At 36.5% G+C, this 15497-nt stretch overlaps 1 protein-coding gene across 2 annotated transcripts in view; it reads right to left on the bottom strand.

Moving 5' to 3' along the window:
• Positions 1 to 15058, bottom strand: part of ATR (ATR checkpoint kinase) — a gene marked incomplete at its 3' end in the record, with an annotated part of 102861 nt that extends 87803 nt beyond the window's left edge. Inside the window, exons 1-8 of one of the 2 annotated variants that reach the window (XM_080934922.1) lie at positions 14945 to 15058; positions 9712 to 9803; positions 7897 to 8046; positions 5100 to 5977; positions 4166 to 4341; positions 3252 to 3443; positions 830 to 1020; positions 164 to 313 (exon numbers count right to left, since the gene is read on the bottom strand). In XM_080934922.1, the coding sequence (XP_080791048.1) occupies positions 164 to 313; positions 830 to 1020; positions 3252 to 3443; positions 4166 to 4341; positions 5100 to 5977; positions 7897 to 8046; positions 9712 to 9803; positions 14945 to 15003 (1888 nt within the window). In that variant the 5' untranslated portion in view covers positions 15004 to 15058. The remainder of the gene's footprint in view (positions 1 to 163; positions 314 to 829; positions 1021 to 3251; positions 3444 to 4165; positions 4342 to 5099; positions 5978 to 7896; positions 8047 to 9711; positions 9804 to 14944) is intronic. The other variant, XM_080934923.1, reaches the window with a different exon arrangement.
• Between the last annotated feature and the right edge of the window lie 439 nt (positions 15059 to 15497).

Here is a 15497-nt window from a genome sequence, read left to right as displayed (position 1 = left end):
CAAGTATACTGTGAATATGCCAAACTCCTTTCTGTACTCTACTCTTCTAAGTATTCCCCTTTTAATTACTGAAAAATGTATGATAACATATAAATTCTATACAGAAATCAATCAAACACAACAAAATAAGCTATACACATCAGACAATTTTGTGGCTACTTACAGTAACTATCCCAAACCCTCTGGCTTAATGGCAGAAGGTTAGTAGCAAATGAGGTCATCTTTAAAGCGTTATCAGAATAGGAATAAATCCATGGAAGTGAGAGCATTCCACATAACTCTTCCAGAACATGATCTTCAAATGAACTTTTTACTAGAGACAGACAAAAGGACATAAATTAACCTAACCCTTGATCATATTTGTCATTTTACTAGTAAGAATGTAGACATTCAAAACATTAAGTGAAATTACAACCAACATTCAATAAATAAGGATTCTTAAAATAAAGGGAAACAAACAATCTTCTGTTTTAACTGGGAGTCTGTGGCAAACTCATAGCCTTGCACGAGTTTAAAACGTATTCTATCACTGAACTATACGTCTTAGCCCATGTTGAAGTCTGTGAGGCCAATTAAAAATACACATCTATATACTGTCTATACGGATCATCGTATTCTTCAGATTCTCAAACCAAAACATTTAAATGTTTAAAACGAATGTCTATTGACTAAATCAAAATATTACAAAAATAAATTCGAAACTCAGAAACTAGCAGTAAGTTTAACTGACAGAAAATTTGAAACTACTCCAAGTATGTCAGTACTTCTGCATCTGAGCCCTAGGCGGGAACAGACGCCGCCGCCTAGCCTGTCACTTATTTGCACTCACCTTGCATATACATCAAAGCGTCACAGACCCTCACCACGCTGTCAGTGACTAATTCCAGCTCAGGTTTCTGAACGGATTCTAACAAACTCCTACAGCTTCTAAGCACTTTTATATAAAAATCCAAAGACATCCAAGTTATTACTGCTGGAGGTTTCTTCTTATATTTGTGTTGATAATCCTTGACATTATGGCTGCAACGAGCACATTTTTAAAAAAGACATTAAAATTAAGAATTCTGTTATAGTATAACAATTCTTTAATAAAGCCAAAGGAAAATTAAGTACAGAACTAACCTACAACCTTAAGCCAATTTAAAGTCAATATGCAAAACAACCTATGCTTAAGTGTATTCTCTATATTGATTTAAGTCACTGTTTTTTTTCTATTGCAGTGTGTGACATATGTGTATATTTGGAGGTAGAAGGGGACGCAGGGAGGGCAGACATACTAAGTCTAATTTGTAGCCTAGGCAGCTGAACTAGAGGCAATCCTCCTGTTTCAGCCTCTTAAATCACTCTTGTGATGTGGGGAATTGATCTAGGGTCCTTGAATGTTTAATTACCAGGCTTAAATAATGAGAGAAGACATGCCTGTGTAATTATAACTGATATGGCAGACATTCTTCATAAAAGTTCATGCATCTAATAATCTATTTCTTGTTAATCGAGTCCATTAACAAGAGAACATCTCACACAGTAATAGCATGTCAAGGGCATGATAATTTTCATAGTTTAGTTTTATTTTCAGACTTTCTACTTCCAGTCCAGAAAAATTTGTTCATTAAGTATTGAACTGCCCAGTGAAGTAGAATAGATGTTTTCAAGTAGAATTCATAAAATATATGTTTTTAGCAGCATTCATTGAAAGGGGACTAGTTATCTTAATTGGAGAAAACTTAATCATTGAGATTTTTATCTGGGAATTTAATTCTAAATTTAGTGGCAACTAAATTAATAAAATTTCTTAAAATCTCTTCTTTTATAACTCTGTATTGGTTAGTCAATACAAACTGGTCAGAAAGTACAGAATTACAAGCTGTCCTAAACTATGGCAGTAAAAGTACATCTTTACTTCTTTCGATAGAAAATTTATATTAACGATACTGAACAGAAAACCTACCTCTTCTGAATTCTAAATTTCCTCTCTATTTTAAGAAATATACTGCCCCCCCAAAAAAACCTATGAGTTTCTGAATTGCACATAAGTATGTTCTAGTATCTTCATATCATGTGTCCTTGGTAAAAATTATTTAGGTTTAAGAGAAAAAAAATCTACCATTTCTGTGCTTTAACATCTAATTGGTAAACAATTAGTAAACTGGTAAATAACAGAATTTTCCTCTGGGATTGCCATAAAAATTAGTAAGACAGAAGCAACATTAAGCACAGTATCTAGCCTTCAGCAGGTATAAAATAGAAAATGTCTTACCTACTTCACTACAAAATTTGTTTCCTAAGGTCAAAGGAATCAAGTGAGTAATGGTAAATACAAATTCATTAGAGGAGATGGGCCAATGAGATGATTTAGTGGGTAAAATACTTGTCCTGAAAGCCCAATGACTTGACTTTCATCTCTGGAACCCATGTAAAAGCAGGAGAGAACTGACTCCACAAAGTTGTCCTCTGAGCTCCACATGCATTCCATGATGTGTATGCACTAAAAGTACCTTTTATTCTTCTGTAGTAATTGTTATCTCTGAGGCTTACTGCCTCCATCTGCTAACCCAGACCTAGTCCTGAAGCTTGTAGCCTCCATACATTCTTATCAAGGCCTAGAATGTTTTCAGCTTGAGACTTACTGCTGAATAAATTCAGCTTTTCTTTTTCTTTCTGAACTCTGGTTGGCTGATTCAACTGAGCTGTTCTAACTCAAACTCCTCTCCAAGCTCATTGTTTCAATCTGGCTTCTCTCAGTTTCTTACTGAATTACTCTGCTTAACTTCATACTAACTTTGGCAATCTATTCTAATCTATGGCTCCTTTTCGTTCACTGGCTTGTTCTGGCATCACCTGTTCTGTCTGCCTTGCTCTCTCTGCAATCTGCCTCCTCACCTGTCCCACTCTCTGCACCACTTTCTTAAGTAGCTTCCCCTCTCTCTTCTGGTGAGAGTTGGGTATATCTTTCTCAGATTTGTCACTTTGCTGCCACTCAATTAAGCATCACTTTCAAACATGCTTCCTTCTACAAACTAACTTTACCTTCACTGTTGGGGATTAAAGGCGTGTACGAAAGGCATGACTGTATTCCAGCCAGAGGGATTAAAGGTTTGTGCTAAGGGATGAGCCACCACCACAACTAGAAACAGCATTTTCTCAGTGAATAACAATCTTGGGTTCACAGTGTGATCAAATATCCTGCAACGTGCAACCACAAACATCATACACACATAACAAAAAAATGTAAATCTCTGAATTATTTTTACCCATCCATGTCTTGGTGAGAACAGTGAACAGTGCAGAGAGCTGTCAGCTGTAATACAATAGTGATTCCTTCTAATGCCTCAGCTACAGAATTCTTGAGAGTCCCACATTCAAGGAAAATCTGAAGGGATTCAGCTTTCTGTTTCAGAACATTCCATAATATGCTCTTTTTGTCCATATCCACACGATTAACTCTGCAAATAAGTATAATCACAGTACAAGGTATTAATAAAGGATACAAATGTGTTTCAAACAAAATTTGAAATGAAGTAGAGCTCAGGAATACTATTTATTTAATATACATAGGTCCAAGGCTTAAAGTTCAGAACAAAATTTTAAGTAAATGCCTATATTTAAGACAAAAGAGTCAGCAAGAGTCACTTGGTACATTGCCTGAGAACCTGAGTTTGATCACTGGGGACCCTATTTCCACTGATCTCTACACATTTGTTGTGATACATATACACATGAAGACAATACAGACAGACACATACACTAGTAATTGTAATAGTAAAATAAAACAAGAACTGCAATGTATCATCAACTTTTTATCTACATTAGGATAGATTTAAAACAATGTTCAGTTTGGCTGAACTATGGCAATTCTTCAGCTACATACAAAAAATAGTATATTGACTAAGATTTGAACTTGTAATAGACAATTTGTAATAGGCTGAACTTCCAAATAGTAAAAACCCAAATTAAACAGGCATGCAAAAACATTCAAAGTAACTACATCTATGTTTACAGTGTCATACTGTAGACATTATAATGACTGAGAAATATTTTAAACATTCCTATTGCCCATGTTTAGAAAGATATGCTTTGTGCTCTTAAATCAGAATAGTTAATGAAACTTTATTTTTTAAGATAACATTTTATGAACTGTCTACAATAAAATCAGATGAGGTCATACTCTTCAGACTGTCTGGATGGCCTTTTGTAAGAGCTGAGAGAGGAGCTGAGTCTACGCCTCTTTGGTGACATGTCATTATTACCACAAAGATGCTCCTGTTGAGTTTGGCATTGAATTCTCTCAATAATTTCCATACTTTCCACTTTCAAGGCTGCATAAAATGGTCCTAACAAATACTGAGAAGACAAAAACAATTTAAAATACCACCTCTGTTTATATATTTAGAAACAGAAAATGCATGTTACATGTTTTCTAGGAAGCTAAACTATTCTAAGTCTTTTAAGACAAATCAAATACCCACATCAATCAATATTATTTTACATTCTATTAAGGATGGTTCTATAACTTTAAAAAGGTTTACAACAAATACATACTATAATCCCTCCCCTTTTTCTCAAAATATGATGCAGAAATATTTATACGGGAATCATTAGCTATTTCATATTACAAATCTAACAGAATGTATGGACTAAAATAAGCTAAAATGTTTAATGTAGTAAATGAATCAAGTTACTACACATCTGAGTATTTTATTGCCTGTCTTTCCCGACAGTCCAAACAAGAAAAATGGTATAAACTAATATCACCAATTACATATTATAAAGTGAAATTCACAGATAAGAATCTCAATGATTAAGTTTTTCTCCAATTAAGATAACTAGTCCCCTTTCAATGAATGCTGTTATAAACACATATTTTATGAATTCAACTTGAAAACATCTATTCTACTTCACTAGGCAGTACACTACTTAATGAACAAGTTTTTCTGGACTGGAAGTAAAAAGTCTGAAATAAAACTAAACTATGAAAATTATCATGCCCTTGATACACCATTATTGTATGAGATGTTCTCTTTTCTTGCTAAGACATCCTATATATGTATACACATTTAAATGAACAAAACACTTAATGTGTAATTTTAATAATTACTTACCTCAACATGTGTCTGAACTCCAAGAACATCTACAAGAGCTCTACAAATATTTGTCACATAAACCTTCCTGACCTGTGAGGCCGATTCATACCCAGCTGGCACAAATGTAAGGAAATACTGCAGTAAATGGCACAAGGCTGCTTTCAGCAAATCAGACTTGAGCCGCAAAAGCACGCCATCTTCAAACATGACACAGAGTTTTTCCAGCAGCACGTTTAAGTAGACAGGTTCAATATTTTTATAAGCCTCTGCTTCAAAGGGGAATAGTGTTTTCACCAGCTTTGACAATGACTCTTCATACAATTTCAATTGGTCAGCATCCATTCCTACAAGGTGTTGTAGCAACTCCAAAAATAAGCTGAAAAAAGTGCTGGCTGGCTGTGCTGGTAATCCTCCAAGCTCAAAGAGTTCAGTTAAAAGGCTAATTGCTAACGATCTGATTCTGGGACTACCATACTCTAGCAGAGCACAGCCGATCTGCCACAGTAACAATTCTTGTCGTCTAAAAAACACAGTTGGAACAATATGAATAAGAACCATTAATAAAGTGACTTCAATAAATTCTACATTTTGCATGTTCATGAACTGCAAAGGAGCTGGCTGTAAACATCCCATGTGGTCATCCAATCGGCTTAAAAATCGACTAGCAACCACTGGCCATTCCATAACATCACCCACTGCATTTCTTTTGTGGAGGTTAATTAAGTCTTTAAAAAGATAAAGTAATTCTCTTGTGAGTACCCCAAAAATAGCAGGATTCTTGCTTTTAAAAAGAAATAATAATGAGCAGATAACGTCACATATTTTCTTGTGTAGCATGTGGCAAGATGGAGTTGCTGTGATCCGTAGAAGTCTTGTAATAATCCAATGACTGAATTCTTTGAAACAAACAGAAAAAAATGTTAAATGAATTAGTATAAGTGTGAATTTGCTAAATGTTTGATGATTGAATTTTAAAGTACAAATTTTACGAAGAGAACAGTCTACATTTCCTACATGACAGAAAGGCTGTACTTCAGAATATCAATTTGGGGTTAAAAAGTTTTAGCTTACTATCTACTACCTATGTCAACTTCACACCTCTGAAGCTGCATAATAATATCTATGTTACTGGCTACTGTAATGATCATATGTAACATATGTGAGATCGTCAGTATAGTTCCCAAAACATCATAAATACTCAACTAACAGTAGCAACTATTATCCCTTCAACAAAAATCATATTTTTCTTTTTGGAAACAATATCTCATGTAGCCCAGGCTGGTCTTAAAATTGCTATGTGGCCCAGGATGACTTTAAACTTTAAATGATCCTATTCTCACCTCTCAAGTGCTAGGAATTATTAGATGTACAAGCCACAACAGCCAGCGTCCTTCAATGAAAAGTTACTGAATGTAGAGCTGGAGGTGTGGTTTAGTGTTAAGATTACTTATCTACTACATGTAAGGTACTAAATTCAGTCCCCTATCCATATGGACATAGCATTCATTCATTCATTCATTCATTCATTCATTCATTCATTCATTCATTCATTCATTCATTCATTATTCAAGACAGTCTCTCTACATATTTACTTATTTGTTTGTGTCTCTACATAGCTGTCTATTCTGGAACTTATTATGTAGACTGGGCTTGTCTTGAACTCATAGAGATATGCCTGCCTCTTGCTCCCAAGTGCTGGGATTAATGTGTGATACCATGCCCAGCTCATTTTATTTTAATTGTTACTAGTTTTAAAGTTATTTCATAACCCACTGTGGGTTGTAGTCCATACTTTAGAAAATATAACAAAGATTGAAAATGTGATTATAGTATAGTTTAAGAACTTATAACAAAAGAAATACAGAACATCAATAATAAGAACATATAAATCAGCAGCAAAAAGGCTAGTCCTAGATGGTCAGGAGGAGTCGGAAAACTTTTTTAAAAAGAGTGATCTATTTTATGCATATGAGTACACTATAGCTGTCTTCAGACAGACCAGAAGAGTTTACAGATTACACAACCCATTACAGATGGTTGTGAGCCACCACATGGTTGCTGGAAACTGGACTCAACCTCTGGGAGAGCAGTCAGTGCTCTTAACAGCTAAGCCTCCAGAAACACTTTTTGAAGGCTATATTATCAAAGCAGATACTATTAACAAATTTTAAAATATTTCATTATATAGGAAAATGTTTGCTCTGCAACTCTTTATGGGAGAATCAGAAATCAGGGAAGGGGCAGATTAATGGAGTAGTAACAATAAGTTAAAGCCTAGGGAAAAAAAAGCATTAAAATAAAGAAAGCAAATTTTTATTAAAAGGCAATATAATAAGTTTGGTTTGGTTTGTGTTTTTAAAGAAAGTTTCTGTAGATGAACTCCAACTCAAAGGTCATCCTGCCTCTACCACTGAACACTAGGATTAAATGGGATTAAATGTGTGCACTACAACACCCAGTGTAAGTATTTTTAAATAGAATGTCTAAACAAACTTTGTAGAAATTAGAGACGATGTTTCAGTAAAACTGTTTAAAAAGTAAGTAGCTAAAGCTGGGCATGCTGGTACACGTCTTTGATCCCAGCACTCAGGAGGCAGGCAGATCTCTGAGTTCTAGGCCAGCCTGGTCTACAAATGCATTCTAGACCAGCCAGAGATGTATAAGAGATCCTGTCACAAAAACTAAACAAAACTGCTACCACCTTTCCCCAAAAGCAAATATGACTTCTGGAAGTATGTAATTATGTAAGTGTGATATTCAGAAAAGGAGATCTAATAAAACTGGTTAAGGATTAGCATAAAATAACAGCACTTACCAATACAACTGTCTTTGGCCTCGTTTTGGCCCTGGCTTCCATTCACATTTACAAACATAAGTGGAGAAGACTTCATAATGTGCTGGATAAAATCAAGTAACATCACAGAGGTCGGCTGAGTGTCAGTTTTCTTTACAAGTTCTAGAGCAACTAAGAGATAAAATATTATTTTTAAAAAGTCATGACAAACTTTAGAGCTCTTGCTAAGAAACTAGATTTTGGTAATCAAAACTTTGTCCAACAAATATATGATATTCATATATCAATAAACTGATATATGAAGTCCTATGATCTTATCAAGCATTATTTTTGTATGTATAAGGTATATGTCTATGTACATGTTCATGTGTGTGTGTGTGGACATGGATGTAGAAGTCAGAGTCATTGTCGGGTGTCTGCTTCAATCATTCTCTACCTTATTTATTGAGACAAGATATCCAAGTTTAGCTAGACTGGCTGGACCAGGAAGCGCCACAGATCTGCTGTGATACCTGCAGCAATCACAGGTGTGCATAGCTGCAGCTGCTTTGTAAGATTGTGCTGGGAATTTATATATTTTTTTTAAACTTTATTTTAAAAAACAAAGATAAAAGAAAAAAGTTTTAAACATTTTTGCATAAATGTATACAAATACAATTGTGTCAGTGCTTGGCTTTTTTTTTTCTTTTTTTTTTAAGGTTTGATACTCTGCATTAAGGTCTTACTAGTTACAATGAGCAAAAAGTGCATGTAAAACAGGATGTAACCTGGAATTAGTCAACGTTTTCTTGGTGTGTAAGGATTGAGCATGACTTTTTTTTTTTTGTTTTCTTTTCTTTTTTTTCTTGAACTTCACACAGTCTGTGAGTTGTTTCTGGGGCAGTCCGAGCCTCTGGGGTTAGCATCTCACTATCAGTGACTGCATATTCTTTTGTGACTGGGTTATCTCACTCAGGATGATATTCTCTAGATGCAACCATTTTCTTAAGAATTTGGTTAAGTCATTGTTTCTGATGGCTGAGTAGTACTCCATTGTGTTGTGCTGGGAATTTAAAGGCAGCAAGTTTAATGTCTGAGTCATCTCTCCAGTCTACCACCTAATTTTCAATGTCTAATAACCATATACATTCATCTATAATATGGCACATTCTTCAAACATTTGTACTATAGGCCTGTAAGATGCCAGGCACTATGCTAAAATTTTAAGATAAAACAAAACAAAAACAATAATCTGGTGAAGGAGTCAAAAAAATTAAAAATAGTAGTACAACTTGGTAATTCAGGGTAAAATGAGACAAAAGATACCATGAAGGAATTCCTAGATAAGGAATTGGCTGAATGAAAAGGCAAGTGGTCAAAACAGAGGGAGAACCAGATGAAACCTTGTCTTACAAGTGTTCATAGTCCTTTGCTATCTTTTTAGCAACCTATAACTTTGTAGACTGAAAAAGAACAGTTTGAATGGTTATAATAAATCACAAAATATGTTGGTACCAAATTTCACTTTTTTTTGTATTTGCTGTATGTTTTTACCACTGGTACAAGCTGTTGATAAAGCCCATATGATTGGACTCAGTCAAATGTTTTATAGCTAATGCATTACAGAATTCTAGGAAGCAATAGAAAAATCATGGTTATTAATAGAAACACACACTTGATTTTAAGGTCTAAATTACATTATATTTTAAGTAATAAGCAATACTGAGTAACAACTTGCTCGAAATCAGTAACTATAACAAAATTTAATTGTGACTCAAACTGCTTAGAGGAAAAAATGGTAGTGCAATACTACATGGAAAACCACTGAAGTTTGTGGAAGAAATAATTTCCTCTTACCAACATTTACATCTGTAAGTATTCGGTCAATGAATTGGCAGAGGATCTGTCTTGGTTTCTGTACAACAGTATTATATTCCTCTGGAGTAGCGCTGAAATACAAAGTGAAGCTGTTAAAAGAGGCACAATGCCAGCTAGCAAGACGGCTTAGCAGGTAATGGCACATGCTGCCAAGCCTGACCTTAGTTCCATCCCCAGGATTGACATAGTGGAAGGAGAGAACCCATGAGTTATCCTCTGACCTCCACATGAACAGTGATGTGTATGACCCACCCTCCCAATAAATAAATTAATGTAAAAAATGTTTTATTAGAGGCACGGTGGCACATACCTATAATTGGAAACTGAGGCAGAACACTAGCAATTCTAGGCCAGCATAAACTATTTAGAGGGATTCTGTCTCTACAAACTAAACCAGCAAAAAATGTTTTATCTTTAAAAGAACCTACCTTTCAATTTGTACAAAACTCTAAAGTTGAACCTACCAAATATGATTGGTTTAAATGTTACCATAGACAGTATTATACTCGTTAAAAGTGAAAATCTAAAGACATTACTACATTGGGGGGGGAGCACTTAAATGACAGCGCAGATATCTAACTTGCAGATTTCAGAAATATGTAGCTCAAAATGGTAGCCATTATCCATGTGACAATTTAATACTTGAAAAGAGGTTACTCCAAATTAAGGTATATATAAGACACATATTGGATTACTCATACTTGGACAAAAGAATTAATGTTGCATTAATCATCTTATACCAGTTACATATGAACGTGATAATAATACTTGGATATAATGAGTTAACTCATACCCCATAAAACATATTACTAACTTAATTTTACTTCTTTCCTTCCTACTTTTAAATAATTACATATGTAGCTTCTATTATAGTTCCATTAAATAGTACTGATCTAGACCTTGAGAAAATCTATAGCACACAGTTTCTTTAAGAAAGAAATTCTGGGGTTGGGCATTGGTGGCTTATTTCTTTAATCCCAGGATTTGGGAGGGAGGGAAAGGAAGCAGATCTCTGAGATCTGGTCTATAGAGTAAGTTTCAAGACAGACACAGAGAAACCCTACCTCAAAAACAAAACAAAAAAAAAAAAAAAAAAAAAAAAAAAAAAAAAAAAAAAAAAAAAAAGGAAAGAAAGAAAGAAAGAAAGAAAAAAGGAAGGAGGGAAGATGAAAGAAGAGGCATAATGGCACACATCTTTAATCCCAGCACTCAAGAAGCATAGGCAGATGGGTCTCTGTGAGTCCCAGGACACCAGAGCTACATAATAGAGATCCTGTCACAAAATAAACCAACCAAACCAACATAACCCCAAAAATCCTAAGAGTAGAAAAGAAAGTAAAACCTATAATTAAGACTTAAGAGCCACATCAAATAATTACAATTTGTGATCCTAATCTGGACCTCCCCAAATGATATTAGTATTTTTTAACTGATAATGGTACTGTAGTTATTTTTAAGTCTCAAACATATTCCTATAACGTAGCAGTCATCAAATCTACACTTTGTGTATGAAGTCCTGGGTTCAAGCATCTATGAAACTATAAGCCATCTTGCTCATTGTATTGGGCAGACAGACAGCTTAGTATTAAGAGCACTTGCTAGTCTTGCAGAGGATACTGGTTTGCTGCCCCCCCCGCACCCCTCCCACACTGTTATAACCATCCTTAAATCCGGTTCTAGGGAATCCAACACCCTCTTCTAACCTCTGAGGGCACCAGGCATACATGTGGTATACACACACATGCAGCCAAAATACCTACACACAAAAAATAAAATAAACAAATCTAAAATAGAAGTCTCTGTCCTTTACTGGTAATTATTGATACGGATGAAATTTCTGAGATTTACTACATAATATGTGCTGAAAAGAAGGCTATAAAGGAGGGAAAAATCAATATATGCTTTTTCTTTAGTTATATTTGAAAATTTTCATAAAAGTCAACAAAAATGCTAAGAAATATATATTTCTAGAAATATATATTCATTCCTAGGGCTAATTAAGAAAAATACAAAGAGACAGAGCATTTGTCTACCACTTAGGAGACCCTAAGTCCAATCAGCATTGGAAGAAAAAAGGAAGAATACACTTCCCTAAAATCCTGAATGAATTCAGCTTGAGCTCTGTGATTTTATATAAAACCACCACAAAACAGAAAATGAAAATGTAATAGTCTGTGCTATAATAATCATGCAGTTATTCTTAGAGTCAACATAAATTTACTGCACTCCCATAATGCACCAGGCAATGCACAAAAGCTAATGTTGAGATTGCAAAAGAAGCAGTTCAGTGACTACTTGTTAAGTCAGGGTAGACTGTAAGGCCACTTACCAAAAACAGTTAACATAAGAAGCACAGATGTGGGAGAAAAATAAAACTAGCAGAAATACTGTTTGAGGTTTCAAGGTAATAACTAAGTGGTTTATCTACAAGACTCGTGGATACTTTCAGATCTTAAGATACATGAAGAAAGAGTCATAAAATATCTACTATATAAGACTAAACATTATTGTCAATGCTATTTCAACTCATAAGCAATGAGACAGGAAACTAAGCTTAATTTGGATGTGAAGAAGCTCTTGAAGTTAAATCACCTAAGATCACACAGCTCAGATTAGTGGAAGTCTGGGATACAAATGCAATTGTGATTAAAAAGACCAGAGAAACAACTAAGCTTGCTAGAAGAGCCATAAGGAGACACAAAAAAGCCAAACAGGAAAACTGAGGTTGATTCTAAATTCCAAGAAGGTTGGAATTTCACAAAGGGAACAGTGAACAGGATCACATCAATTTTAGAAATTATCTTTTGGCTTTATTTTGATACAATTTACCATTTTATGATTTTAAAGTGTATATACTTCTATAGCATTAAGTTCAGTACATTACTGTCACTCATGTACAGAACTTTTTAACCTTTGCAACAGTAAACTCTACACCTAATAAGCAATAACATACAACTTCCTCTCTTTTATTTCCTGGCAATATTCATTCCACTATTTAATCTCCATGAACTTGCCTACTCTAAGGATTCTTATATTAGTGGTATATCATATTTACCTATTTGTGACTTATTTCTTAAGGCAGTGCTTCTCAACCTTCCTCATATCTTGGTGACTCCCTGACTATATAATTATTCTTGTTACTACTTCATAATTATAATTTTGCTACTGTTATGAATCACAATGTATATATTTTTGGAGACAGGGGTTTGCCAAAGGGGTCTTGACCCACAGGTTGAAAACCACTGGTTTAGTTGTAGCATGTTAGAATTTCTTTTCTTATCACACTGAATAATACTCTATGTTTATGTCACATTGGGAGGGGCACCATTGAGCTATAGTGAATAACAATGCTATGATGAACCAAAGTATAAAAATATATGTTCAAATCCATTTTATTCTTTTGAGTATCTATTAAGAAGAACTGTCAGGCTTTAGGGTAACTGTATTTATCCCATCCTCCTTCTGCAGCACCTTCATTCCACTTCACAATGGTTGTTATACTGTTTTATATCCATACTGACAATGTAGCACAGGCATTTCCCCATACCCTTACCACTTCTTTTACATACACAATAGTCATTGCAATGGTCTGAAATAGAATCTCGTTTTGTTTTTTTGAAGGGTTGAGACAGGATCGCACTGTATATCCTCCTTTAATACCTCAATAGCCCAAGATGTCCTCAAACTCAGTGAGCCTCTTGCCTTGACCTCCCAAGTCATCACACCAACTTCCTTGTGGTTTGTATTTGTGTCTCCTTTATTATTAATCATAGCAAAAATCTATCTTTCCTTTGCTTATTAGCCATTTTATATTCTCTCTGGAGAAAAATTTGCTCAATTTCCTTACTAATTTTTTCATCAAACTGTTTTTTGAGTACATAAACTTTTAATATATTAATAGCTGTTAAACTCTTAACTTTTAAAGTATTTTTTAAAAGTTTGTATGTGTGTGTGAGGTATGTATATATGTACATGTTCATATGAATACAGGTACTTGTGCCATGGTGCATGAGTTAAGGTCAGAGAACAACCTCAGGTGTTGGTCCCTGCCTTCCAGAATTTCAGTGATGATGACAAAATTTGTATTATCAGTTTCCCAAAATCACCACTTTATCTCATATACTTTTAGAAAAAGAAATTACTAAATTCGAATTTTTAATTATTTTTTGCCCCCACAAAGTCATTTTGCCACATTCTTGCAAAGTTAAAAAAAAAAAAAAGGAAGGAAGGAAGGAAGGAAGGAAGGAAGGAAGAAACTCAGAGTTAGGACAAAAGTGGTCTTTTCATTTATTCTCTAACTTAGGTTTTTGTGTTTTGGTATGGGCAGCAGGAGGAAATAAACGCAGCTGCGGTGTAAAAATAAAAGGTAGCAGACATCTCACAGACTTAAGGTCAGCACTGACTCTACGTGCAAACTTTCCAGTTTACAAGAGAACCGATTTTGATTGAGAACTGGGCACTGTTCTGCACTGAATCTGCAGCACCAGGGCTCCAGATACAGGAAAGCCTACAAGAAGGGGCGTGGCAAGCACTAACTTCAAATTGGAACCGTTTCTCATTTGACTCTTAAGGTTGACAGAAACCAGGCTTTTGCGTTTGTCTTCTCTTGTCTTTGTTTTTCCTGAGGCAAAATCTCACAATTTAGTTCTGGCTGGCCTCGAGGTTCCCCTGCCTCTGCTACCCAAATTCTGGGATTTCAGGCAGCGTGCGACCCTATGTACGGCCCCAAAGAGGCACTTGCAGATGGATACCACCTCATGTTTTAGTTTGGGAAACGCTGTGCACGTTAGACTCCGTGGACCTCTGGCCAGTCCCTGGGATTTCTGATTAAAGTAACGGGCTGGCCGAAGCACAGCTTCCAGAGGAAACAACGGCGCTTTCGGCCACTGATTCCTCTCTCAGAAGCGGGGCCGTGATTTTGAAACAAAACCTAAGCCAATCAATTCCCCCAACAGCGACCAAGGACCGGGACCCAGGGAACGTTTTCGAGAAGCACGCGAGTGTGGTAAAATGAGCAGGAGAGGCCCTTCTCGAAGCCAAGCAGAAAGAAGCCGGCGTGGGCGAGCCCCCGCGAGCGCAGAGCCTCTGCCCGGGCACGTGGGTCGCCACCGCGCTCCAGCCAACTGCCACTGTGAGGGAGCAGCTCCCACAGGCCGCGGCGCGGGCTGAGGAGACCCGGCGTCCCGAGGCTGGCGATGACGCGCGGCCCTACCTGCCCAACTCCCGCAGGGCGGGAATCATGGACGCCAACTCCAGCCCGTGGTCGCCCATGGTGACAGCGAGCGGCTCTCAAAACAACCGCCGCCAGCGCGGGACTTCTCTACAGCCGCCTCTGGAAGAGAAGGCGGAGCGTCAACGGGGGCCCGCGTGGTCCAAAACTCCTCCCGGAAGCGCTGTCGGTTGCTGTTGGGACGGGAGGGGGGCATCCCTGAGGCGACAGGGGCGGAGCTGACAGCGGACGTACCCGCCCACTTTTCCTCCCACGTGAGTGCATTACCCTTCCGCGGGTATTTTTGCTCAAACCTGGATGCTCAGCGAAGCAGTACGCCAGGATCTGGGCTGGAGAGGGACCGTTCAACAAAGTTAAATATTTCACTATGTCAGAATGACATATTTAACTAGGTAAGGCCATGCTGCAATGCTTACATTTGCTGTTTAGGACACAAGGGTACTGATACAACTTCCAAAAATAAAATTTAACAGTGGTGGAATGGCAGCCAGGAGCGCTCCTGACTGCAGGATTGGAACCTGCTGTACTTTGAACA

Source organism: Micromys minutus (assembly GCF_963924665.1).
Source record: "Micromys minutus genome assembly, chromosome: 21".
Lineage (NCBI taxonomy): Eukaryota > Metazoa > Chordata > Mammalia > Rodentia > Muridae > Micromys > Micromys minutus.
This window is presented reverse-complemented; position numbering and strand designations above follow the sequence as displayed.